The following is a 26,779-nucleotide window of genomic DNA, read 5'->3' as shown; positions in this document are numbered from 1 at the left end:
ACAACTACGGGCTCATGAAGTTTCAGAGCAACGATTTTGGTCGAAAATGAAAATACGAGTGAATGAGGGAAGAATGTGACAGAATCGGTGATGGAAAATACGATTTTGTAACTTTGTGCAACCTGATGTTAGGCCAGTTAAGTAAATATGATTAGATGTAACTGCAAAACTATATCTTTGACAGACAGGTTATCCCTTCGGTTTTATCATGGGGTCTGATAAGTTTTTAACTCCGTGGTCGTACTTAGTCCTTCATTTATTGGAAAAAATGGTGGAGAGGGGCAAACGGCTTTGACGATCCCGTCTAGGCTTTAGCATATTACCATAGAGAGGCCCACATTTACTGTGGATTGTTCAGTTTGAGTCGCACGCACCATCTCTGACCCGGAACTCGAGGGTGGATCACCGCAATCTCACCAAGATTTTAGCAGTTATTATGTCTCTTCATGGGATGTATGGCGCAAGTCCTTCGGAAAATTCACTCACGACGTGAATCGAAATCGTCATTTCTTTAAAAATATGTGACGCTTCTACCATTAGGCTAACGACTCGAGAGGTCCTTCATTTCTTGGTCTGAATGTGAAAACTAAGTCATTCGGACCAAGAAATGAAGGGTTCCCGTGGAAACCCCACTTTGCTGGTTTGATAACACACTTATTATCCGAGTGACATGGATCTCTAAGCCCTAGATGAATTGAAGCTTTAAGAATGATGATTGATTGATTATTGTGACCAAACTCCAAGAATACGTAAAACTCTCAGCTAGCTAGGTCAACCATTCTTTCCTGATAAAGCAAAGTTCGCGTTATCGCCATCTCCTGCCCATTTCTCGTTGTCTGATTCGAATCACGACGCCAGTGATTGGAACGCCAGCAGGCTGTCGTTCAGATCCTTCTCTGCTTCCTCGGACGGCATGAAGTGCTGATTTAAATAGGACGGATACTTGCTTCCTCGCTCCTCGTCGTGGACACAACCGTCTTGGTCTGCACCGAGCTTGGAGAAATCTGAGTCGAGGATCTGGCAGATGTCGTCCACATTGAAATCGATCATGAAGTCCGGCGATTTCTCCTCTGAGTTGAACGACAACGGACCCGTCACTCATATCCGAGTCACAGAGCATTTGCTTCAGCAAGTCATTGCCGTCCGGGGATGGTCCCGCTTCCACATCAGTAGCATCCTGTTGAGCAACTTGCGGCACTGGTTTGGCGACTCCACGAATGCCGCTTTCCAGCATCCTCTATTGTCGCCGAGCGTCAGGCCTAGCATTGTCATGCTAGAAGATGGCGGAAGCCAACAGAGACCCTTTTTCAATTTAGGAAAAAAACATTATGTGGGGATGTCAGATGGCAATAGATTTATTTCATACTTCAAATTCAACCTACAATGGAAACAGATGGGAATTCAAACTTCAATAGCTAAGGATGATTCCTGGACAGGTATTTGACAAGAGTGAACTGAATGCTGCTTTTGACGGAAAAAAGAAGAAGAAGAGAGAACTGGATGCTGCTTTGTTTTGTGTCCTAGCCAAAAAGTAAACATTATCTCTGTGACGCCAAGGTACTCAAAGTCAAAACTCCCTAAATTCAAGTACTTTACAAACTCTGGAATAAGCTGAAAGAAACAAAAGTAGCACTCGTCTTAGAAAATTGCTGTTGTTGTTGACCAAGGCCGCGGCGATACTGCTCGAAGAAAATCCCACCGCAAGACGTAAAACTTCTCGGCTTAATCCCCGACGAGATTAAAGGACACGCGGACGGTCCACCTCCCGCCAAAATAACGAACTCAGGGGAATTTTCTGCTCCCGAGCGCATCGTAGCTCTTCCACGCGCTCACCCGATATTTTATTTTCATTTAAATTCAAAAAAAAAAAAGTCGAGAATAAGATTGGAGAACACAAATTCGAAGAATTTCTCCATATTTCGACATATATCGAATAATAAGACATGAGCATATTTTAAATTTATGTGATAACTATTTAAGGTGATAAAATAAATATAATATCAAGTGTTATCAATCTTGAGAGATATGCTAATCAATTAAAGATGCTAATATTGTCAACAGAAGAAAAAAAAAAGGACGGTATAAATTCACATAAATATGGAGAAATTCTGTGCAGTTATCAAACGCATTTCTATTCCAGAAATAGAAATTTTGAGCAGTTATCAAACGCGTTCTGATTCTCTAAAAGTCATTCACGAACAAAATCAGAAAAAATCATTTTAATCGGAATCAGTTTTCCGGAACAAAATGGTTACCATATGCAACCTAAATAGATAGATGATATGACTGAACTATGCGCTTCGCATCGACGGTTTGTGTTTTGATCGAATATGCCCATCTTCGTCTGTCCGGGCTCTTCTTCTCGACTCTTGAAGCGTTTTGGTGCTTTTAGATGCCGAATCGTTTCTGCATCTATGAGTCTTAGTGGAAGATCGAACGTATTATCATAAGGCATTTCCAATTCTTTTCTTCACGAATCGAAATTGCGGCCCCCGTTATGTGGCGAATCCATTCTAGTTGGGCTTCTCTTACTCGCGTTGCTCAATCGCAGTGACTCGTGTCTTCGCTTCTAAATTTTTGTCAAGGATTCTTAAGCCACACGAGGACGGAGAGAGCAGTCCGGTGGAGAAAGAAGGCGCGAGCAGTTCTATTTCTGTTCCTGCGATGCTAGAGCATCCTATTGAGGCTTTGAGACTCTCTGGTCCAGAACGTCTGATCGGGGCTTTGAGATTCTCTAGTCCCCAAAATCTGATTGGGGCTTATTTTCTGTTCATGTGTGTACACTTGGGTTGATTTAATATATTAGTAGATTATTATTTTTAACTATTAGTCGTCGTTTGTTCTTACATGTATGGTTTTGGTTTTATGGATGATAAACAGGATTTCAGGAAGAGCAAGACTGCGAATCTGCGGTGAGTCACTGTTGTTTTTGTTAATTATGCAGATCTTTTGTTGCGATTATAGCTATTGTCAAACACCTGGAATAAAATTAGACTGTTGTTTCACATTAAATTGTAAGCTCCATAGCGTATAATTCTTATTCCTTGTGAGTTCACATGGAGCAACGGATAACAATTTCTTCGGGGGTTAGCCTATTAGAGACACTTCTCTTTTCACCTTATGTATGAGAGGCATGGAGCTGTTTTGGCTAAGTTGGTGGTCAATTACTTGCTTGGTCTGAAAGGGATAATAGCCCCTATAGACCAGAATTTATTTGATAATAGGTAAATATGGGACTTATAGCCAGGCAGAGATTGTTGAGGAGCCAGGAGGATGTGCCTTTTCCATTAGCATTTCACATTGTTTCATAGGAATGACAATGAAACATGCATGGAGGGCCTAGTGCAGGGGGCAGTCTTTGTATCAAGTATGGGTATCCTCTAATTAAAGGACCGTCATCATGCTCATAGGCAAGACATTTCGAGAAGCAGGATCTATTTTTGAGGCATTGCTCATAGGCATACAGTATATAAAGAGATACTTCCATACAGTATATAAAGACGAACATTACGTGACCAGCATTTCGAGATTCGGGATCTATTTTTGAGGCATTGCTCATAGGCATTAATTGCCATTGTTATGTTGCCAGCATCTCGATAAATAACCCCTATATGCTGATGATATCAAATAACTCCGTTGTACTAAACAGAGGAGCAATTAAGCTTTTACAAGAACATGCATAATTTTTTTGTTGTTAGTAACAAGACATGGTTATTGCACCAGCCTCTAGGGTTACTGAAGTCTTATGGCTTACTTGCTTGCAGGTCAAGAAAGCTAGTGCGGAGAAATGGGCTTCTCTTACTGAGGCCGTAAGATAGTGGCATCATTAGCTCAACTATCAACACACTAAATGCAAATGCACTGATTCATCCTATTGTTTATGCAGAAGAAAGGTGCATATGAAGTGAAGGTGCTGGAGAGAAGTTCGAGATATGAGAAATATCTTGAAGCATTCAGAAAACTGAATCAAGTATGTTTCTTTCTTATTGCTTGGATGATGCATTTGAAGAAAACCCCCTTGCTGTTAACCCATTTCATGGCCTCATGCTAGGATGTCAATGAAGATGAAGCGGAGGCAGCAGCGTCATCCGAAAAATCTACTCCTGAGGTCGATGATGCAAAGGAATGCAGTTCTTAAATAATTATCAGTAGTTTCCTATCTCTATCTGGGGGCTGTTCGTGTATTAGGTTATTCAAGACTTGGCAGTCACAAACCGAATTGTTTTAGGCTCGTTTCAGGTCTATGCGGAGGTTTTTGGATCCGGAAGTCCTCGGAGGCCGAGGATATATAGACAACTTTTAGCTGCAACATTTGTTTAGATACCCCACGATCATGCTATTTGTTCAGCTCTTCCTGCGGATTCGAATCCCTCTCATTGCGGCTTTGTGCTATTTCCCTGCCGTTGTATTACATTATAGCGCCACCCTTTGCTGATGGCAAGGTATTTGCTAGTGCATGTGAATGAATTCCAACACCGGGATCAATATGGGCATAGAATCTGTTCTCTCGGCATCCGGGGTAAAATGGAACAACTCCGAAACTTTCACAGATGCAAATACTTTTACATCAATTCACATAATTCATTTTGTTGTTTTTTTCTTTACAATTCTTGAAGATTTGTTGCTATTTTGATTTTTGGTGGGAACATAAACACGTGGGAAGTTGTTTTGTGCTTTAGATTGAGTCTAAACAAATGCGGGCCTTTCACCTTTCACATTTTGCTTTTTCTAAAATCTTGTGGCACAGGAACTTTCACCTTTTTAAACAAGCATCCTCAAAGCTTAGATTAAGCACAGCCAAGCATCATTATAGCCAGAGCAATGCCACATTAGCCTCCGTTGGATGCTACCTCTGAATCTTCCGCAAGCAGGAATCTAGTGGATAAATCTGTGAAAGCTCTACGAGCGGACCTTTCACTTTCGAGGACTTGGCCCTCTTAATGTGATTCTCACATCCTCCAGCACCTCGATCGGCTGCTTCCCTATATGAGATTCCTTGCGTTCTATATTCCTCCGCGCGAATCCAACATGAGTTACAGGACCAGAAGAAACGCTTATGCCACTTCGCTTTCAACCAATAATGCTGATCTCAGCTTGCTGTAACATGATAAACAAAGGATGTTCTGACGATTAGTACTTAAGATTCAATAAGTTGCCCCATACTAAAAGGGTCGACGTAAAATTGAACAACCATCTTCTAACTCTCAAACTCTAATCAAGGAGCAAGAGAAAAGGCTAATGCACAAGAACCTCCTACATAGATTTAAGGTTTGATTTTGAGGAGGGGGTGGGGGGTTTGTTGCCGCGGGAAAGAGCAAAAAAGCCTTATCCCCATTGAACTAAAAAGAGCTTTCTGACACTTTTTGGCGTGGTTTGATTGATTCTGTTATACGATAAACTGCGCCTTTTGGCTTCAAATCTGAAATACCGATGATACTTCTCCGGCCAAAAAGGACAATAAATTTTCCCCCCGTCATTTTGCATGATTAATGTGGCCGAGGGAGAGAGCTCTTCCAGCGACATACCCTGGCTATTTTGCCATGGGAATACGCAGTTAACTTCTACCTCCATTTGACTTTTTCCTTTAAGACACAGAAATATAGCCATTGCAAAGCGTTGGAGAGCCCTTGATTTCTTACCAAAAGCACGTAAAATAAGGCCCTTTCATGGTGCTCAATGGACAGGAAATGGTCGGGCGCGGCAAAACATAATCTTTTTCTTACCAAAAGGAGACACCATCTCATTTTTCCTCAGACATGCCGGAGGGGAAGTCGTTGGAAACGGCAAATTTGAAAAAGATATGATGCGTTTTGGATGAACCTAAGCATGTCGACTCAATTACTATTATCGAGTCCTCTCTTCTTCTTCTTTTTTCAACGTTTCAAAAAGAAAATAAAAAAAGTCGACAACAGCAGCACTCTCGTTCCATTGGTTGCTAGAGCAAAATGAGTCATGGAGCAGGCGCCTCCCAAGGAGTAAACCGGTCCACAAGCCTAAAAAGTCCGCACAGAAATTATTTTTCTCGAAAAAGCACCGACCACTAAACTAAGTAAATTTTGTCATGTTTAAAGTATTGAAAGATATTTTGCTGTCCTTCTAAATTTGGGAATAATTTGTTCTTCACAAGTTCAAGGGAAACCCCAATATGTCCGGATTCCACTGGTTAATCATGAATTGATCTTGATTTGCGCCAAAAGATGTAAAAAGAAAAAGAAAAGGAGAGAATACCCATTCATGAGCAAGCAGTTCAGAGGATATCTATGAAGACTAAGCAAGCAAACCATAGATGTAGTAGAACCGCAATACCAACTCCTATCTTCCAGTCAGCCAAAGCACTCACATTATAGCATAGGCCAACCAAACTAACACAAGCCCCTTCATCGAGGCGCCATTTAGGCAAGCTTGAACCAAACCAAGAGGAGGCTGAAAATACGAGTCGCCATAGAAATTTACCTACATATGATCGAAAACTCTTCTGAGAAGTTCATTCCTCCATTTGACCACCAGTTGTAGCTGCTTCTGGGACAGCAGCAGCACCTGGTGTTGCTTCCGGGACACTTTCTTCCATAGAAGCAGCAGCTGCTGGTGTCGCTTCCGGGACACTTTCTTCCATAGAAGCAGCAGCTGCTGGTGTCGCTTCCGCGACATTTTCTTCCATAGAAGCAGCAGCTGCTGGTGTCGCTTCCGCGACATTTTCTTCCATAGGAGCAGCAGCTGCTGGTGTCGATTCCGGGACATTTTCTTCCATAGGAGCAGCAGCTGCTGGTGTCACTTCCGGGACATTTTCTTCCATAGGAGCAGCAGTGGCTGGCGTCGCTTCCGGGACATTTTCTTCCGTTGGAGAAATGGCAATTGTAGCTTCTGAGGCTTTACGCTTTTCCGCCGAATCCTTCAGATGTTTCAATCCCTTCTCAACATCATACAACCTGCTATTGAGTAGATTAATTCCTTCAAGACGTGCTTTGAAGCTGATGGTAAAATCGTTGTCGAATTCCTCGAGCTTTTCCTTCAATGCCAACAGCTTCATCTTCTCCTCTTCTTCCTGTTTTAACCGCTGCTTCTCCAGTTCCCTAATGCTCAAAACAAGACCGCCAGATCCAGGAACATCCTTATAAAGTGGCTCATCAAGCTGAGGACAGCGAGATCTGTATTCTGCGAATTTCCGGTCGGTTTCCTTCAAGGCCTTCTTGTAGCCATCTAGAAGGTTCACCATCATATAGAGCTCACATTCAAGTCGATATATTTCCATCTTCTTTTTCACTATCTCTTCGTTACTTGTCTTCTGCAAATGCTCGATCAAAGCATCCCGTTGTTGCAGCTGGCTGAGGAATATTTGGTGATTCATGCCAGACTCAGCATATGCTTGCTCTTTTGCCTCGTGCGCCATCCTTGCCTTTTCCACCCATTGTTGCACTTGCTCGATGCACATACTGAAGTCCAGCGATTTACTATCCCACGGACCATCAGTCCTCATCCGCTTGTTTCCCCCATTCAGCTGGTGATGCATCCTGTCATTGTCAGGATCGATTTCTCTCTTGTTCACATTGCCAAAGATAGACGAAGAACTGGGACCCATGTGACTGTCAGCTCTTGAGGCTAAGAACTCTCCACATGAATCATCACGAAGTTGCATCCCGGTGTTAAAAGGAATTTGAGCAGATTCCAAAACATGCAGAAGATTTGATGAAGGCAACCTCTCCAAATCACCAAACTTTGGCGACATATTGAATCCTCCAGGCTCTTGTGGCTCCTCCTCATTGGTTTCTTCTTCCTCTTCCTCTTCCTCTTCCTCTAGTTCTTCATCTTCTTGTTCCTCACCTACTGCTCCTCCTTCTCCTTCCACTCCTTTCAGATCCACATCAAACCTCATTTCGCTAGCTTCAGTAACTCTGCACCTCTGCAAAAAGTGCTCACCTGAACTATTTTTCCCATCCAAAAGCCACTGGCCACCTTGTTCTTCTTCCTCCTCTTTACACTCCTGAGAATCCATGACATCATCATATCCATCTTCCTCTTTATTGTCATTTTCCTTTTCGACACCCTTGTCCTCCGCCAGACCAACTTCAGTTTTGTCCTCCATTTCAGCTTCAACTTTCTCTTCAAACCCAAGACTAAGTTGAGCATTCTCCTCATTCTCAACATCAAACTTTTCATTCTGCGAAAGTCCCAATTCAATGCTAGTACCTTCCTTCTCCTCCTCATCAGCTTTGTTATCAGCATTCTCTTGTCCGAGGCTCAACTCCAAGCTCTGCTCTTCCGGTTCAGCCATCTTCACATCACCGCCACCTGCATCCTCCTCCACATCCTGCACTTCAACTTCCTCTGCCGACAACAATTCCTCGCGCTGAGACCTAATCAAACACTGCAAGTGCGACGCATAGTAACAATTCTCCAAACCAGGGGCCTGCATCAACTCCTTCTCCACCATAAACCACATCATGCCCGCCCAATCCACCTTCTCGAAACTCCCCTCTCTAATCAACTTGTCCCAACTCATTATCTCATCGGGCATCATCCATGTATCATCATCATGCAAAAGCATCCAATTTGACACTAAATCCAAAACGAAACCAACAGACTCTTCAGTTTCGGAACCCTCACCTGCTCCCTCTGAACCGGCCACGACCCTCTTAGCCGGCAGCTTCAGCGCTCGCGCCAGGTCGGCCCGGCTGACCCGAATCTTGACCCCATTGACGTAGCTGCACCTCTCGCTCTTGCTGAAACTGGCGACCAGCTGCGCGATCAAGTTGCCGCGCAGGGCCCTATCAAAGTCCAGGTGGACAAACTCCCAAAGCCCGAGCCGGTGCAGGAGATCCTCGCGACGCGAGAAGTCGAGAGCCTTGACGGAGGCGAAAGGGATGGGCTTGAAGGTCTTGACGAGCAATTTGAGCTTCTGCTGCGACTTCCTCTCCATGGCCCGCCGTTTCGATTCGGCTTTCTTGTTTTTGCGGCCGCGGCGAGAGAAGGTGGAGGTGGCGGCAGGGGCGGGGGCGGGGGCCATAAAGCTCAGGTCTTGGGCTCGTGGGGACGGAGCGGGAACTGGGTCGGGGTCGTCTTGGTTAGAGTCGTCGTCCGGGACGAGGATCTGGGAGTCTCCGTCGGACTTGGAAGGGTCCGGCTCGAGGGTTAGGGTTTGAGTCTCGGACGATTCTGGGTGATGGGTTGGGCCAATTGGGGTAGGGTCTTGATCTGGCGGGTGAAGAGGGGACGACGGAGAGCTCATGGTGGTGCTAGGAGATTCAGAGCGTCCACAGAGAGAGAGAGAGAGAGAGAGAGAGAGAAAGCGCTGTACAGTGGTTCACTCGCTGCTGTCGGATGGCCGGACGCGACACGTTCCTCGTTCTGAATCGAAACTGGAAGAGCGGGTACCGGATGATGATCGGGCCATCCACCGAAGACGACCCCGTTTCTAATTTTAATACCTTTCTTTACAATGAAATTCAAAGAAAAATCTTGTAGATGTGGTATTTTGTTAAAGGCAGTGATTAACTGATTATGATTTGAAAAACTGAATATTTCTATTTGGGCATAATTACTCCGAAAAAAGAAAGGTAACATTTCGTATTCGGGGCTACAATAATATGATCGCGGTAAAATAAAAGTTCACAACATTTCGACTATTGGACAAAATTGAAAATCATTGGCGTTCTAAGTCATTTTTATGTTACATATATAATAACTTGACTTTAATTTTCGGTGAAAAAGAACGCTCTTTTTTTACGGACTCAAATTAACTACATATTTTGACTTTTCACTCGTTTTATCCATTTTCTTTTTATATTCTCTTTTGCAACTAATTGATGGTATTTTATGGACGTTTTTATTATTTAATCTCGACTTTTATCTTTATTGGACCATTGGCATATTTTAATATAGGAAACTACCCATGATTTCCATGGATATAAATTAGGAGATATGTTATAGTATCATACCTCGTTTGAGGTGAATTTAAGATGTGAAGTTTGCAGGGAAACGGAAGCCAAAAACCGAATGCAATAAAAGCATACGAGCTCCGAACCATGGAAATGAGAAATTTCGTTGGTTCTATTTCACTGTGATGACATCGTTTCTTCAAAATTTTCAGCTCAAGCTATTCCTTCGTGGCAACTCTGTTTTCGTGTCTGAGACTCTGAGGTCGGACTTCCAGGTTTTCACTCCTTTTGGGCTGCTTCGCTTGCTCTGTGCAACCCCCTTGCGATCAGTGGTTTTGTTGGCTTACACCCGCTGATGTCGGCTTTCTATCCGTGTGGCTGTGGTGCGACAGATTCTTTTGCTGATGCGAAAGCTTGAGGACTCCCGCGCTGGGGTGAGAGACTACGTGCGCATTCGAATCAAAATCCTGACTTGATCCACGCCACGACCATCTCCTTCCGACCCACCGTTGGAATAGCTGAATTCTGCTCCCGAGGCAACGAGTCGGAGGGAGACAACTCGCGCTCGTTTAGCCTGTTAAAACCAAGCACTCCGTCGCTTGTCCACGCGACAACGTAACTGGGGTTTGTCCTACATCATGCAATTCAATCACCTGGCTCCTCGCCCGCCAGGTTGTTGATGAAATTTCTCGCCGATAGGGACCCACGAGTGTTTTCCATTTTGATTACCTGGAGGAGTTGCAATGGTTCCGGGGAGGGAACTATGTCGAGTATTTCTTGAAGGGAGACACCTGTGCAGCATGTATGCTCGATTTTATAGTGCAAAAGTGGACTTGAAAAAGCTCCGGCCTATGATTCTGAAGAGGATTGAAGATAGGGCCAAGCATTATCCAGTCCCGGGAATGGTTCCTGTTGCGCAAGAAGTGTTGAAGGCCAGGACTTTGCTCATCCAGGGCGTATCGACACTTCTCAGGTTCTTCCCAGTTGCAGCTTGCAAGTAAGTTTGACAGATTGAATCTTAATTATTCCATCGAGATAGCATCTCAAGGAGACCGAAAAGTATTTAGCCTTGATTCATGATGTGCATTGGATATTGTTGTCTGACTTGACTGTGTGGAACTGGCTAATTCTCATTGAACCAAAATACACCACTTTTTGAAAGCTTGGTTAATGGTAAAGATTCTATTGAGCTGTTTTGGGTTTATAAATCGTGATCGTGGTATTGGGTGATGGGACCGAGTAGTTGGGATTTGATATGGGATTGACCAACAGACTTAGTGCCAATCAATGGCAAAGTTCATCTGGCTGCAGATGCTTTTGCACTTAAAGTGGTTCTAGTGCCTTTGTATTTGGACATTACATAGCAGGATAAGTCTTGAGGTTGTGGAAAACACTAGCTTTCTCTGGCATTGGTGGGTATGGAAAGAGTTTTGGTAGAGCTATGTGGATCAAGAATGTTTTAGGTTTGAGTATTGTTTAAAGGTTGCCCCTGAGGCATTTGATTAACATGAAAGGATATTTTAGATTTTTAAAGTACGAATTGCCCAATCCGTAGAACTGTTACTGCTTTTAAAATTGTAGTATTTCCTTAGTTAGCAACTTAACCAATGCCCTTGGGGCACTCATTAACAAATTTTCTTGATTTTAAGTTGCATTTGCTGGCCTGTGAAAGAACTTGCGTGCATGGAACTGTGATGATTCGGCAACTCTTGAAAGACTGATTTGGTGGCTTCTTCCTTTTTACCCACATTTTCCCTTGTTTTACTGCTAATTTAAGCATTCTTCTCTTGATAATTACTAATATATGCTAAGTAAAAGAAACATTGGCTATAAGATTCTTTCTATTGAGCCAGATCACCAATTGTCACATCAATACCTAGTCTAATTTAGGGGCCGCAATATGGGGATATATTTGTCTTACATAAATAGGCCAAAATGGTCAGATATTGAGTTATGGGGCCTGAGTGGGATAAAATTACCATTCATGTCGGAATAAATGGAAATGTTACTAAATCAAAGTCTTTTTCCTAATTTTATGTATCAGTTATCTCCTGGATCTTCCTCATCCTCAATCTGACAAAAGTACAGAAAAACGAAAGAATTTCTTCCAAGAAAAATTTGGATTATAATGTTGCTTGAAATCAGGTTTGCTTTTGCTTAATTCTGATAGTATTTGAGATTGTGAGATTAGAATGCTCTACGTTGTCATTCATGTTCAATTGTCTCGGCTGTCCTACCTTCGTGCGCATCCAAGTCACAATGTTTTGTAGCCCATGTTTACTGTTATTGCCATCACCCAAAGACTGTTCATGAGGTATACTTTGGCTTGGCCTTATTATTTTCATGGAGTGTCATCATTAACCACGCTGCAATCTCTCTCTACGCGATGCTTTTACACCGTGGCATTGGGGGCCATGATCTTCACTCTAGATCCTATTGGCAATCGTCCAATCGTAGTGTACTGCATCAATTTGAACATTGGAAGGCTTATGCTTGGGTGTGTTCAAGTGAGAAGAAACCAGCTAGAAGTTTTGATATAGGAGTGTCCTGTCGAGAGAACATGTGAAAAGAAAGAAACCCTTTGATTATTGGCATATATCTTTATTTGTTCTTAGATTGAGGTCTGAGTTTCGAATGGTTGGACTAATTTCTTATGACCTGCAGTTGTATCATATCTGATACAACTTAATGGTTAAAGTAGAAGAATGAAGGGGGTAAGGAAGCTGCTATCTTTTCAAGCTGTCTTTGAGCCACAGAAGGAATGCCCTTACTTTGAATCTGTGATGCTTTTGCAGGTTTTGTTCGGAAGTATATGTAGGTGAAAAGGGACACCTAATTCAAACATGCTGTGGTTATAGGCGTCGTGGCAAAAATCGAGTTCACGAATGGATCAATGGTGGAATAAAAGATATTCTTGTACCAGTTGATGCCTTTCATCTTAAAACAATGTTCCAAGATGTCATAAAGCACCATCAGCGGTTTGATTATGATCGTATACCTGCTGTTGTTGAGCTATGCTATCAGGCTGGAGCTGATTTGTGTGATGAGAATCTGCATTGCATGCCCGAATCTGATGATGCTCAGATTGATAGCAATGAGGCTGAGGTTATCTCGGCTGATGATCTGATGTTGATAGCAAATGGGACTTTGAGGGCATGGGAGACACTTAGGTCTGGCGCGCAGAAATTATTATCAGCTTACCCAGTAAAAGTCTGCAAGTACTGTTCAGATGTCCATGTTGGACCGTCTGGCCACAAGGCTCGGTTATGTGGGGTTTTCAAGTACCAGAGTTGGCGTGGTGGTCACTTCTGGAAGAAGGCTCAGGTAGATGATCTGGTGCCTTTGAATATTGTTTGGTTCCCTCGACCTCAAGATCCTCATGTGCTGGTGGATGAAGGACGGAATTTCTATGGTCATGCACCTGCTGTGGTGAGTTTGTGTGTGCAGGCTGGTGCCGTTACTCCAGTCAAGTACCATTGTATGATGAAAATCCAAGGTCAAACTGCACCTATTTCAACCGAGCCTTGAAGCACAATATGGATTTGATTACAGTTCGGATGCTCTCATCTTGCATAGGTTTATACCTGCAGCTGCAGATGCTCGAGGCAAGCACACTTTTTCTCTTGCTGCTAGTCATAACTGAAAATCTTCCGCGGCATGTACCCCTTCATAGTTTCGCATCATTCCTCTTGGTAAAGGACTGACTATTTAGTTGAATATCCCCCAATGGATTGAGAAATGAAGAACAACCATTTTAGACAATCCAAGTTAATGGCAGAGAAGGGAGAAAATCTCCATTTTACAGGGAAATAACCAATGATTCCATTGCTCCCTGTCTCACTTTTCTGTTGATCTGGCAGCATAATGGTTCACCCCTTACTATATCACAAGTCCATGGATAACAATTGACATGCCATTTTGACTTATTAGTCTGTTGCTTTTCCAGTTTCTCTCATTGATCAGGCAAGCTCAAATGAGGCAATGGGTAAGGAGAGAATTAGAAGAAAGGGGACAAAATTTATTCCTTTTCATATCTGTTTCTGATGTTGGTATAGTATGATTAGACAGAAATGGATGGATATGCTTCTCTGTCATTGTACTGTATGGAGATTGGAAATGGCTTCCTGATTGCCACTCACTAGAATAATAAATGATACGGATGATTTGCATACAATGTGGAGTTAAATGCATAAAATAAAGACAAGGCAAATTGTAAGTGGAACTTTCGATTATCAAGATGGAGTTCCCCAAGCATATCGGATGTAGGATATGTAATTTGGATACCGTAATTTTGATAGTTCATAATCCAACACGTAAATGAGTTTGAAGTACGTTGCACATACTTGGTATTTTTCGTGGTAATCAGAACTTCGATTGCAACATCAATCATTTGGTTGAGTTTGCTCAGCAAATTTGGAAGTGCAGGTTAATTTGATCGAATGATAGTTTGAGACGGATTATGGTGATTTGGCTGTTACAACTGGCGATAGTCGAAGAATGGAGCATCATTAGCTGCCATAGTAGTTTATGAAAGCTCTGTAATACAGCATAATCACCAATTGCATGACCGACATGCATCCTTTCGGCATAATATATAAGTAAAATCATCTTCTAGTCACATGTATATGATCAAAGTCGTTCACTCTCTCTAGCATGAATCTTCCACTTCCATATTTCAGAAATTATTGAAGTAAGTCAGATTGAATTTTTGGAAACTTATCGTTCTAAGTTTGGCAAAGTTGGAGACATACTTGCAAGATGTCTTGCAGATTTGTCTGCACTTTCTCCAATTACAATATTGTTTTCTACTTATTCTGGTCCAGCATAGGAATTGCCGATGTGATTTTCAGGAATGCAATTGCACTGGTCAATTTGGATAACCCAAATTATATCACGACTATCTGGTGGTGTGTAGCTTTCTCAGATTGTTCCTTGCGGGTCAATTTGGATAACCCAGAAAATGAGCTTATTTTCCACACAGAAATTTCTTGTGCTGGACGTCATTTCCATTCACACGCAAAGTGATTTGAAAAAAATCACCTTTGGACTATTCAATATTAATATTTGCAGTTTCAGATTTAAATGCTCGACAGACACGTGACGAACCTGCTGATTTGCAAATGATATTGGACACATACTAACTTCTTGTGGACAAACATCGCTTACTGGCATTAGAGAACCGATAAGAGCTTGCGCTTCAATGCTCAGACCCTGCTGATTCTGCATCTGATGGTTATTCAATGCAATATATGTTTAATGACAACTGGTGGTTTACTTTGCTGTCCAAAACACGTGGTTGCTGAGAATTTTTTTGTACAAGCCAATTTGCTCAAACTCTGAATCCGATCTCTGCATGAATACATTATTTCAAGGATAGTACTTTGTCTAATCCTCACTTGACAAGTATATACCCTTCATTCAAGATGTTATTCTTGCATGTTGACTTCAACCACTCCACATCCTGGTTGCATAATATGAACATTCAAAGTCTTTCTTTAATCGTCTCCGTCTAGAAAAGCCAAGTTGAAGCTTGGAAAAAAGGACAAATTTTTAAGTCCAATATAAGATCCAAATCCTCGTATTAATTAAGCTGTTGGACAAGGCTTCATCCCCGGGAATGGCGAAGACAAGAGTTCTTCAGTTTTTGCTTCCAGTCATCTTGCTTTCGCTCATCAGCCACGTTCAGACGCGTAAGATCGAGGAAAACTCAGCCTCCGATATTATCTTTGAGGCAGTTCAACATATAAAGCAGCCAGTGCTGTTCTTGAGCCGTTTGGTTTCATCGGATGACTGCGATCTGACGTATGGGTTTCTGCCATGCACTACCACCGTATGGGGGAATGTGTTCCTGATTCTGGTGTATGGTTACCTGATGTTCCTAGCGGCGAAGCTGTTGTCCAATGGAAGCGAGATTTTGTTGCAAATTCTTGGTCCTGGCATTATTGGGGGTCTCTTTCTGCCAATACTTAGCTCACTTCCTGATGCCACAATTATCCTGGGTAAGATTGGTTTCTAACTTTGGTAGTCCCTTTTTGTCAGAATTGTAACCTATGTTAAGATTCTCTCTCATCCATGTTTTCGATGCAAAAAGGTCATTCTAGCATCAACATCCTTACTCCGAAACAGTACCAGTCAGGTAAATGTGGGTAAAAGTGAGATCTCTAAATCTTTGAATTGGTAATTGTCACAAGAATGATTTGATCTTCTATTGAGGTTAACAAAGCAATCTTCTTCTGTTAATTACGATGCAATCTAGCAGTTTTGCCATGAAATCGTTTTTGTGAGAATTACTGTTTCTGCCATGAAATGGAAAGTCTTGATGCAATTTAGGAAGGTTCTACTGTTGGCTTGTGGAAAGGAGACAGCAAGGACATACATAGTTGTTCCTTACAAATTCTTAGCGTAATGTCTTGATTTTCTGCTGCATATGCAGACTGTAAAGACATCTTTTTTTTCCACATGAGATTGTTATTGCTATATAAATGAGGCAGCATAATCCCACGAATGACTAATATATGCTCTGGAACATTGGCTTGGTTTAATTGATTACCCTTGACGTCTGTGGTCGTCCAACTTGATTGGCTTCATCAGCTAGTCCTGAAATCATTCCTTTCAGCCTGTTAATTTGTATAATTAACGGCTTATGCCAGTGTAATACCCTTTCATTTGTAGCATCTGGTATCTCTGGGAGCACAGAAGAAGCTCAAAGCCAGGTCTCTGTTGGGATGGGCTTGCTCGCTGGATCGACGGTAATGCTTCTGACTGTTCTGTGGGGCACTTGCATTATCGTTGGAAAATGCGATATCGAGAACTCAACCACCGTGGATAAAAAGGATACCAAATTATTCAGCTTAGCTGGTACCTTCTGAACTCTATTTGAATGCTCCATGATCATACCTATGGGTTATGGATGCCCACTGAATAAAGGATATGAAGGTTGAAAGCTCTGCATCTCTTCCTATTTGCAAAATTCTGCTTCATGGCATAGTTATCAAACCATATGACACTTCAGAGATGAATATGCAGATAATGAGGGCTCATCAAAAGACCTTCTTTCAATGTTTCAATGGAAACAATTGCATGATTTTTATATCTGCATGTCACATCTGAAGCAACAATCTTTCCCCCATCCAAACATCTTCATAGCTTTCCTATTTTGTACTGGGTATTGCACAGAAATTTTGACTGCAACAAGTTGAAAATGACCCTTGTTATAGGTTGTCTATTTAGATGCACCTCGCATTATGTATCAAATAATGGTGACTGTCGCAGGATCTGGGGTGAGCACCGACATCTGGACAAGCTATGCAGCAAGAATCATGATGATCTCTATAATACCATTCATAATAGTCCAACTGCCAGAAATTTTTGGCGCGAGCTCTCTAAGCCGAGCTGCAGTTCTAGTTTCTTTCATTGTTTCCATATGTTTGTTGCTGTCTTACAGCCTCTACCAGGTAATCCCACTTTCATTCAGCAAAACATCAATGCTCACAAGACTAATCTCCCAGTTCAAGCCACAACTATAAATTTCGTACAACATAAGCGGATGTGTCCTGAATCGTGGCCCTTTGGACGACAAAATATAATGTAGATTTTCCAGCCAAGAATACAGAAAAGAAGAATCGCATATGCAATGCATAAGCGCGTAATATCAGGACTCCTGCAGCAATTGAGAGCGCGCACACTTGGAAAGCTAGTTACCGAAGAAGGCAAACCCAATACAGTTGTCCTAGAAAAGTTAGTTGCTTCCTTTTTCCCTCTACTTTCATCATTTCATTCTCACTTTGTGAGCCTCGCGACTCACCTTCAAAGTGGCATGTTCTTCACCAATTACTGGGAGACCTGAAGTTACGACTAGGGAAGCCCGAAAAATCGCATATATGGAGATGGCATTACTAAATTAAACTTTCTTGTACGTAAAAAAGTCGGTAAATGCCGGTGGTTAATGGATAAATAACTATAAGCTGACTTACGGCAAGAAACGAAAAGCTGTGTCAAGTTCAGTGAAACTCAAATAGTCATGAAGAGAACAGATGTGCTTCTACTCTACTTAAAAACAATGTCAAACTTGACCTAACTTTCTACCGATGTGATATTGCAGGTTATTCAAGAAACTTGATGTGGACTCTAATGGATACCTATCCCCAGCAGAGCTACGAGCCCTAATTGTCGGAATCCAGATTGAAGAGGTAGAGATAGACATGGATGACGCGGTTGATAAAGTGATAGAGGATTTCGACAGTTCTCGAGATTCAAAACTTGAGTCTACTGAGTTCATTGAAGGGATCTCTAAATGGCTCAGGAGGGCTAGACGCGCTGCAGCAGGAGCACATGCGGATGACGATATATCCCTGACATCAAGGCTTCTGAGCAATTTTGACGAGGTATTACAATTATTACAGCCAGTGTTTATCTCAAAAATGTTGTAACGAAAATTGACCGTGCAGCGGACGGAGCAACAGCTTGATCAGTTGGTAGACCAGGAAGACGAGCTGGCGGTAGATGATGTGGCAAACGTGAAGTGGAATACTGCCAAAGCGATACTAATGCTGCTTCTTGGAACAGCTATTGCCGCCGTCACTGCAGATCCCCTCGTGGATGCAGTTGACAACTTTTCAACCGCCACAAGTATTCCTTCTTTCTTCGTGTCGTTTGTGATCCTTCCGTTCGCCTGCTCCAGTGAGATCGTCTCGTGCCTCATGTTTTCCAGCCGGAAGAAAAAGAGAACCATGTCTTTAACGTACTCAGAGGTATGTTTTCCGGCATCTATGATTCTCTACTATCCTCAATAGACATTGCCACAAATGAAGAAGGTGACTTCCGCAAATGTAGTACTTACGAGAGATTTATGGTGCAGATATATGGATCAGTGACCATGGGCAATGTCCTGTCCCTGGCGGTTTTCTTGGGCTTGGTTTATGTGCGCCAATTGACATGGGACTTCTTCTCCGAAGTATTGGTGACGGTAATTGTATGCATTTTGATGGGTGCGATCGCTAGTTTCCGCACTACCTTCCCTCTTTGGATGAGTTTCTTGGCCTATGCACTTTACCCCCTCTCGTTGTTACTGGTGTATGTTCTTGACTATGTTCTTGGATTGTCATGAGTATGTTCACCCTGCAATTTACTCTGTAATAAAACTGAGGCTATATAGACCCTCACGGCTTGTTTAGCATTTGTTTTGTAAACACTGAGGCTCGTCATTTAAATCAATTTCCATGTCTTTGGACATTGCTTAACTTTCAGTGTTGAAATAAACCACCATTGCTTTGAAGTAGTTCTCCTGGGGAAGGTTTGTGCCATTTAACTATCCGAAATCAGTGCGCAGTCAATTACGATTCATCCCAATTCATTTCAACGAGGGCTCTCATGCTTCGATCTGATTCGACAGACAAGATCTTTTTCATTGCCTTCAGCTTCAGATGTCCTCTGCTATCTGATTTACTGTAACTTACAGTCATGCTCTAGACAGTTGCTGTCGTCAATCTAACCGAGGTTGATTCGATATACTTCTCCAATAAATTCAATTTCTGAGGTAGTACTTACCACAAGACAATCCGTTAACCTCGTGCTAATGACGATAATGTACCGACAGCTGCGCCAACATGGTAGGAGGAAAAATATTAGCAGTTTGCTTGTACCAAATTTTTCGTATTCTACTGAAGGGTATCATTATTAGTTGTAAAAATTTCCTGCAATTTAGGATCTTGATTTCTGCAGAGGCAATATGTTTCATTCGACGGGTCAATGGTTCATTAGCGTGCCTCACATTGCCACCACCTAATATTCCGTTCATAGTTTCAATTCAAACCTTAGGCTACCAAACACCACATCTTCTCGGATCACATCAGCACTGTCAAGCAATTCAACAGCGACTCTCTCCTATAGGTAGAATATATGGCAACACATAAAAGTAACTAACAAGAACGAAAAGTTCTCGCAAAAATTTTCTATTACCTATAGTTGTTGCATCATTGTCTCTCCATATCTTCAATGTCATCATCTTCTTGGCCGCGAGATTGAACTCTTGGCGACAATCTGTCCCTACTAAGCATCCTTCTGAATGAACTAAATCGCGAGCTTGACGAACTGCTGTCTTTGTTCGCCCCTTGTGCGGCATCCGGCATCCCTTCAATACTTGCAAAAATAGAGCCGATGCTCTCAAGCGATGGGGCCGTCGCTGCAGCTGTCCAAGCAGGAGGCTCGTGATGCTCGGCCTTCATCCATGGCCTGGCCTCAGTGCGGCAAACGGGGCACGTGGACTGCGAGCGCAGCCACTTATCGATGCACTCTGCATGGAAAATGTGCTTGCAATTGGGTAACTCCCTCGCCGTCTCTCCATCCTCCAACATGCTCAAACAAACCACGCACTCGACCAAGGCATCATCCCGGCAGTGGCTTCGCTTGAATATAAAGAAAGGCAGCGAGGAAATGACAGTCAGGTCGAGGCCAGTCTTGGGTGGCTCGCCGCCGGACTGCACATGGGCGACCCTGAGGGCTAGAGCATGCATGGCAGCGCCGCGCCGGGCACGGTTGCGAAGGACGTATCTCGCGTACAAGTGGAGGAGGGTGACTAGCACGACAACAACGGACAAAGACACAATGGCGGCGATCAGGATCTTGCTGTTGAAATCATAGGTCGTTTTGTGAGGAAACAAGGGTGGAAGGTGATCATTGTGATCATCATCCATACTAGTCTGTGGATATATACACGCTTAAAGCAAGATCTAATTGCTTTGGCTATGAGAGACCTCTCTAATGTGATCTGCACTATATGTAATTGTTGAATGGTGGGGAGGTTTTTGAGTAGATTAAGGAACTTGTGTGTGGACACCCGAAACAAGAACCAAAGAAAAGAGGAGTTTAATCTCCATGTAGTTTCAAGGGTTGACTGTTGAATGTTGACTTGCCGCCCACCACTTTCCTTCATTTTCTCCATAATATTTTCATACCTTGGCCAAGTTTGTTTCCGTTACGTTACCACCTGGTTTGTCTGAAGTTAGGATGATGCAGAAAGTCAACTGGCGTTAGCTTGTGAGCTTGATATTTGCGACGAAAGGGTAACTTCGCAAGCGCGTTCAAGTTTCCAAATAGGCTGCAGGATTTTTGCATTCGTGATCTGCATTCAGGGGTTGAAATTTGAGGCTTAAATGGGCGGATCGTTCCTCATTTTAGCACAAGTGCAAGATGTCTGCCTAAGATGTTGAGATTAGAAGTTGACATCCCTTGAAAATGCTTTTGCCACATCTTGTATTAAGATCATAAAACAAATGACGCCATGGGAGTCGGTTTTCTCTTTGTGCATCGCAGAATAAGTAAACAGTACGGATGCCACAGCATTCGACCATAACACCAAATGTAGAGATGAGCTATGATAAGCGAATAAAAGTGAAAAGTGAAGTATGAACTTTGAAACTAGAGGATAACAGAAAGTATAATTAAGGAGGAATTTAAAGAAAAGATAGTTCAATCCAAGCAAATATCTGCCACTAATCCAGCCTTCATATCATATAATAATTCGAGAGTTACATCTTTCAAGTCTAGCAAATTTCAAACAACTTCTGAACAAAATAGAAGCAAGAAAACAAATAACAAACCACAATCTACAGTTATAAGCACACTTTTATCCCTTCAGAACAAGTCTATCATTATAAAATTTCAACAACCGATCACTAGATTCAGTGATGAGCACCCACTCCATTTGCAACCACTTGCGGTGCGCATTTAGGTTCGACGTCCTCATTACCATCGCCGTGTAGATACATCAACATCAATATGTTAAAAGGGAACTTTCAAATCTATATCCGGATCGAACTTGGAAAAGTAAAATATTTAAAACTTGACCTAAATCTAAATCGGGAGAGAAGAGCATTCTAATCACGGAGAAGTTGTGGAGCCACATCACGAACATCCTCAATGACCGTCGACTAGACAGATGACCGATCTAATCTCTACACTCACTCAAGATCAGCTACAAAAATTTATTCGCGTAAACTATATGAAAGCTTCAAAGAGGAAAGAGGAAAACAAACAAGGAAAATGGAGAGGGAGGGAGGGAGTGAGAGAGAAAGATCCCTCTCTCTCCCTCAAGGTTAGATGGGCAGCTGTTTTTCTAAGGGAAGGGGGTGTTGAAGTTTGTTAGTAAAACAAATAAAAGTGCCTTTTCTTATATCCCACGTAGGAGAGATGGGAGAGTGCAACTCACTTTATAAGTTCGAAGGTTATTGTAGTATTCCGAAAAAGAAAAACAAGTAAGTGGGCTAGACTCCATTACACTTGTGTGTGGATGTGCGATTACTAAGCGCATCTCACACGCTTGCATGGTCGCGGATAATTATTGACACTAATTAGCAATCATTTTTATTTTTTATTTTCGAAATATAATAAAAATAAGCTGTTGATTCCTAACTAAACAAGACGAATGTTCGTGTGGGAGTTGCAATTGTTTTTTATTACATTTATCTTTGAATTTTAATTAATTATTTATGTCCAAGAGTTACAATTTTTCAAACAAGATAGTTTTCAGACAATGAAGAATTGTGCCCGAATAAACTGTTTTTTTGTACAACGAAGAGTTATGTCCTAATTAACAGTTCCTTAAACACGAAGAGGCGTGTCCGAAGTTAAGTGTACTTTCAATACGAATAGTTGTGTTCGAATAACAATTTTTGAGACATGAAAAGTTGTCTTTCTTTGACTGTTAAACATTGAGCAATTCTATTCATTTTCTTTTTACTACTTTTCAAATTTTCATTTTCTCATAAAGATACACAACCATCGTTTCAAATTGTTTCCTTGAGATATATTTATCAGAATCGCTATTTGTTATTCTCATCGAGATTTTGTTATATTCTGGAGAATATTTATTGGTAATTATTAACAACGTTGTGGGGCAAATAAATATTTAAAGAGAGTGTTATTATGTCTCAAATTCTAATTCTGTTTTTCATTCCCAATAGATCATAATTTCCAACAAGGGGAAAGGTCGCCTGGTCGTCGGACAAAGGGCGACACTTCTTGGGATTCTCGATCCAGCCTCCCACTTGGAATCGGGTATCTATTGACCGTAAGAGAGTACAGACATCAAGGAGGCCAACATTGTTGGTTTGTTCAGGAAAGGAATCTCATGAACCGTTACGATTGATTTTCGCTTATCCAAGGCCCACGAGGACTACTCAATTATAAGGTGAAGAGTAGAGGTCGCAAATTGGGTTATGTAGCCATATTTCAAATCATATTTGTAAAGTAAAATATGAGCTGCCTAAAATGTGAAATATGGGTTGAAATGAGCCTAATAAAGCAAATGCCAATTAATAATGGGTTTGCAAGGAGCCCAACTTTAACCCATTTAATCAAAAAGCAATACCCCGTGCCAATGCTCGGGTCCCGAGCGACCATACATGAATACCTAACTCCCACGCGAAAGTCACTGAAACTTAGTCCGGATCCATTGAGATTGGGCATATTCCTTTGTGGTTGGGTCTAGCTCTAGAAAGGCTCAGCCCAGGTCCTTAGGACCCGGACCTCGTTATTTTCCGGTTCTAAAGCCCCTTTATTTTTGTCCATCGCTTGCCCACATCTCCATGTTGGTCATGTGCCACGCTAAGCCCTAGCCCGGAACTTGACACAAGCATCGACTCAGCAAGCCAGTCCGTGGAGTCACCCATTATTCAAAGGCAATAATTTAAGAAGAAAAGTTGCTAAGAATTGAAGCTCGGGAGTTGAGCATGAGTCACTAAAATTATGTTGCATGATGAACAAGGACGTTCATCTAATCGATGATGCTTTAGTCTTTTTTAACTTTGTTTCATCAATGAGCTTGCTAAAGGCAATGTGGAACCACAAATTACTCACAAATCGGCTTAACGAGACCATTAAGTTAGGGGTGTTCTTGATTAGCCATTTCAGTCCACTTATTAATCATATTTAATAAAGATATGATTCGGTTGTCAACCACACTTAATAAAGATATGATTCGATTTCTAATACATCAGTTACGTATTGCATGAGAAAAACGGTACATTGAGAAACCGCACAATTTCCATTACTTACCTAACAATTGCCCTAAGGATACCTTTGACAAAATCCTTAAATTAGAGAAATTTTTCCATTAATGTAGCGATGAAGGTTGTAAATAGTGCCCCCTCTTAGATCGGACATATATATAGGGAATTTTTTTGGGGGTAAAAACGAGTAGTAATTTTCTTTTCTTCTTTTTGGGGCCTAAAATAAGGTAAAAATGAGTAAGAGCACGGGCCGTACGGCCTTTGTTTTCTTGCTTTATGTTTGGGCCTCAAGGCCTTTGCTTCTTGAACAGTAAGAGCGGAAAAAGGTGTGAAGCAACTATTACTCATCATTTACGACCGATACTTACTTCATTTGCACAATTATTTCTATTAAGGATATAACTTTTTATTCACTGAAAAAATGAAAACAAAAATGCTAATCTGTTCACCTTCTAATCATAGCCAACACCAACTGATCGAGAAACGTCCAATCACAATAAAGAATGCAACGGAATCAAGAGCACGCATGGCAACACTTCTGCTCTAGAAATCAAATTATGATTAGAAGTTGATTTTTCTATTTCTACTTCTAAAGAGAAGTAATTTTTTTTCTTTTTACTTTTCCAAGTGGCTTCAAGATTACTTCTGGAGTAAAAAAAAGAAAAAACTCAAGAAGTAGAAAAGTTGCGTAGTCGAATGGATTTCTCTTGGCGTTATCAAACCATGCAATGTTTCGATTTTTTTTTATTTTTGGAGAGTGGTTGATGAATACTGGAAATTAAATTCTGGACATACTCCCCTTTCTTCTTCTTCTTCTTCTTCTTTTCGAAAATATGTCTCGAAACTCGCTACTTCACACCATGCCATATGCTAATGCTTCCGAAGTGTGGTTTACATTTCGTCCTCCATCGCCAACTCATCGTTAACATAACCACCAAGCAGCAGCTGCGGCTGTGGCGCGGTCTCGAAGCTGGACTGAAGGGCACCCCTCTGATGCGAGAGCGCCTCCTCCTCGTGGTGCTCTTGGTGTTCTTGCTGCGAGTCCATGAAGAATGTCAACTCGCTCCCTCCTGCTCTGTTCCAACCCATCATTCTTTGATAGTCGGACTCGTCGAATCCCAAGAGATCGGCACGCGCTGCGTGGCTCACCATCGGCATCTCTCCTTGCACTGATGACGCGGAGTGATGATGAGCATGGATCGGACCAGATCCCCGTTCTTGATACGAGTGAAGGGAGAGGCCAAGATCTTCGTCATGGAAGTTGACGGACAACGTTGCGGAGCTCACCGGGAAGAAGGAATCCAAGAAGGAAGAGGAGGAGCCGTTACTGTTATTAGGGATCGTTGTTAGCGTTTCATGGGGGTTCGGGTGGGGCGGGACAGGGTGGAAGGGAGGCAGGCCAGCGAGCCTGTCGATGGCAGGCTTGGCCTTGTGGATGAGCCAGTCGACTGCCTTGCTGGGGCGATCGAAGCCAAGGCGGTCCTGGACGTCATAGAACTGGATGGCGGTGTAGGCCGAGAGGCGGACTCGGCGGTCTCGGGTGCCCTTGGCCGTGTACACCTTGCTGTGGCGGTCCTTCCGCCCCACCCTCGAGCGGAGGACGTGGCCACTGCCCCGGACTTGGACTGGCTCTCCTCTAGCGACGGTCTTCATTGCTTCCATCCGACGCTGCCTAGGGGTTGAAGAGGTTATGTTTGGGCGCTCTGTCCGTTATAAAGTAAGTCATGTCCTGGACAATAAACGATTGAACTAAAAGAAAAGCTAAATATATTGAGATTGATTTATTAAATTACTCTTGCCCACCAAAAAAAAATTATTAAATTAGTTCGGACGTCATATATTGAGTTGAATTCAACAGCATAACAATCGGTCAAATCAAATCCTCGTAATCTCAAATTACACCTAATACGATTAAGATTTAGATGATCGAGATTTAATCGTACCGTAGTCATTGAATTGGTAAATTGTTAAGAGTTCTTTCTCCTTTATTTCTATTCCTTTTCTGAGTTGGAGACTGTGAAACACAACCTGTGGTTCACGGTACGGCGGCTCAAAGTGGTCAACCCTTGGTTTGCCCCTTTTTTTCTGATTTTTCAAATAAACTTTTCCCTACCTATGTTTAGTATTCGGCGTGAATAAAGTTTCGTAACTAACTATATAAATTTCTAGAATTATCTAAAGGGACTCGCGGAATTTCATATAACGTAAGAGCACGATATCGAAAATCTTCCATTTAACCTTGCTTAGTAGTTTCCACCGAACATCCTAATCGATTTTTGGCTAACTAAAGGATTAGAGAACTATATGCCTGCAATTGGCAGCTCTCGCTCGCATTAATTGCTAGTCATACGCTAAGATTAAGCCCAAGGCCAACCCTAGTTCAATGCACTATAACCAGTTTATATTAACATCATGTATTGAATTAGGACTAGATGAATTTGACACGGAAGCATGCCTCCAAAGAGAAAAGTGGACTTCCACTCTCTAAAATCATGACATGCTTTCCCTCAAGGTTAAATATGTTGAAAAGCTCTTCAAAAGCCGCGCCTCTCATTCTCTGTCTCTCACAAATGTTGGAATGGATGATGATCCACTGGCCAAATCCCAGTGACAAAGTCACGTGGGAAAATGTCAAATCTCGAGGGAGAGAATTAGTGGGGATAATAATGATTTTGATGACATTTTTCCATTTCGGGCGGAGTTCCATCTGCAAAGTTGGGAAACCCTAAGCTATACGAGCACTTGAAGGTTTGAGGTCACTTCAGAGGCGGACATGCACCAGGAATCGTTTGGTGCAAATTGGCTAAACACACTTGTGCACGCGAAATGCCAGTTAAATGTGGGTACCAACCAAGTCATGGAAGGCAAGACCCAATAAGGTGTCCAACTTTCCATCATATA

General features: G+C 42.2%; 5 protein-coding genes across 8 annotated transcripts; 2 read left to right on the top strand and 3 right to left on the bottom strand.

Annotated features, from left to right (window-relative positions):
* Positions 1-6,238: 6,238 nt before the first annotated feature.
* LOC115730938 lies at positions 6,239-9,526 on the bottom strand. 2 transcript variants are annotated; one of them, XM_048271055.1, is made up of 2 exons: positions 6,662-9,526; positions 6,239-6,526 (listed from the first exon to the last, which is right to left on the bottom strand). In XM_048271055.1, the coding sequence occupies exons 1-2, from the start codon at positions 9,221-9,223 to the stop codon at positions 6,485-6,487; spliced, it is 2,604 nt and encodes an 867-aa protein (XP_048127012.1). In that variant the 5' UTR covers positions 9,224-9,526; the 3' UTR covers positions 6,239-6,484. The 2 variants fall into 2 exon arrangements, with proteins under 2 accessions (XP_048127012.1, XP_048127011.1); XM_048271054.1 differs by having other exon boundaries at positions 6,239-9,526.
* A 588-nt stretch (positions 9,527-10,114) lies between these two features.
* On the top strand, positions 10,115-14,043 carry LOC115733489 (APO protein 4, mitochondrial). 3 transcript variants are annotated; one of them, XM_030664152.2, is made up of 3 exons: positions 10,115-10,147; positions 10,265-10,869; positions 12,668-13,564. In XM_030664152.2, the coding sequence occupies exons 2-3, from the start codon at positions 10,616-10,618 to the stop codon at positions 13,398-13,400; spliced, it is 987 nt and encodes a 328-aa protein (XP_030520012.1). In that variant the 5' UTR covers positions 10,115-10,147; positions 10,265-10,615; the 3' UTR covers positions 13,401-13,564. The 3 variants fall into 3 exon arrangements, 2 of the variants coding, with proteins under 2 accessions (XP_030520012.1, XP_030520004.1); XR_007196648.1 differs by lacking the exon at positions 10,115-10,147 and adding an exon at positions 13,819-14,043 and having other exon boundaries at positions 10,160-10,869; positions 12,668-13,477; XM_030664144.2 differs by lacking the exon at positions 10,115-10,147 and having other exon boundaries at positions 10,161-10,869.
* Positions 14,044-14,528: 485 nt separating this feature from the next.
* LOC115732116 (sodium/calcium exchanger NCL2-like) lies at positions 14,529-19,109 on the top strand. The gene is made up of 7 exons (XM_030662781.2): positions 14,529-15,871; positions 16,545-16,730; positions 17,145-17,326; positions 17,464-17,609; positions 17,974-18,256; positions 18,320-18,622; positions 18,730-19,109. Exons 1-7 carry the CDS (start codon positions 15,490-15,492, stop codon positions 18,976-18,978), a joined length of 1,731 nt encoding a protein of 576 aa, XP_030518641.1. The 5' UTR covers positions 14,529-15,489; the 3' UTR covers positions 18,979-19,109.
* A 688-nt stretch (positions 19,110-19,797) lies between these two features.
* LOC115732295 (RING-H2 finger protein ATL40-like) lies at positions 19,798-20,649 on the bottom strand. Its single transcript, XM_030662936.2, has one exon. The coding sequence runs from the start codon at positions 20,561-20,563 to the stop codon at positions 19,844-19,846; it is 720 nt and encodes a 239-aa protein (XP_030518796.1). The 5' UTR covers positions 20,564-20,649; the 3' UTR covers positions 19,798-19,843.
* A 4,109-nt stretch (positions 20,650-24,758) lies between these two features.
* LOC115732361 (transcription factor TCP4) lies at positions 24,759-25,564 on the bottom strand. The gene has a single exon (XM_030662998.2). It carries the CDS (start codon positions 25,538-25,540, stop codon positions 24,770-24,772), a length of 771 nt encoding a protein of 256 aa, XP_030518858.2. The 5' UTR covers positions 25,541-25,564; the 3' UTR covers positions 24,759-24,769.
* Positions 25,565-26,779: the final 1,215 nt, after the last annotated feature.

The sequence above is a fragment of the Rhodamnia argentea genome, chromosome 10, assembly GCF_020921035.1.
Source record: "Rhodamnia argentea isolate NSW1041297 chromosome 10, ASM2092103v1, whole genome shotgun sequence".
In the NCBI taxonomy this organism is placed as follows: domain Eukaryota; kingdom Viridiplantae; phylum Streptophyta; class Magnoliopsida; order Myrtales; family Myrtaceae; genus Rhodamnia; species Rhodamnia argentea.
The sequence above is the reverse complement of the archived record's forward strand: the minus strand, read 5'-3'. Positions and strand labels throughout refer to the sequence as shown.

Excerpts from the sequence above, each read along its gene's own strand:
- LOC115730938 (XM_048271054.1), bottom strand. The coding sequence starts at position 9,223 with ATGAGCTCTCCGTCGTCCCCTCTTCACCCGCCAGATCAAGACCCTACC.
- LOC115732361 (XM_030662998.2), bottom strand. The coding sequence starts at position 25,540 with ATGGAAGCAATGAAGACCGTCGCTAGAGGAGAGCCAGTCCAAGTCCGG.
- LOC115732116 (XM_030662781.2), top strand. The coding sequence starts at position 15,490 with ATGGCGAAGACAAGAGTTCTTCAGTTTTTGCTTCCAGTCATCTTGCTT. Across the intron at positions 16,731-17,144 it reads CAAATTATTCAGCTTAGCTG|GATCTGGGGTGAGCACCGAC; the intron begins GTACCTTCTGAA and ends TGACTGTCGCAG. Across the intron at positions 17,327-17,463 it reads TGTCTTACAGCCTCTACCAG|ATTTTCCAGCCAAGAATACA; the intron begins GTAATCCCACTT and ends AATATAATGTAG.
- LOC115733489 (XM_030664152.2), top strand. The coding sequence starts at position 10,616 with ATGGTTCCGGGGAGGGAACTATGTCGAGTATTTCTTGAAGGGAGACAC. Across the intron at positions 10,870-12,667 it reads TTCCCAGTTGCAGCTTGCAA|GTTTTGTTCGGAAGTATATG; the intron begins GTAAGTTTGACA and ends ATGCTTTTGCAG.
- LOC115732295 (XM_030662936.2), bottom strand. The coding sequence starts at position 20,563 with ATGGATGATGATCACAATGATCACCTTCCACCCTTGTTTCCTCACAAA.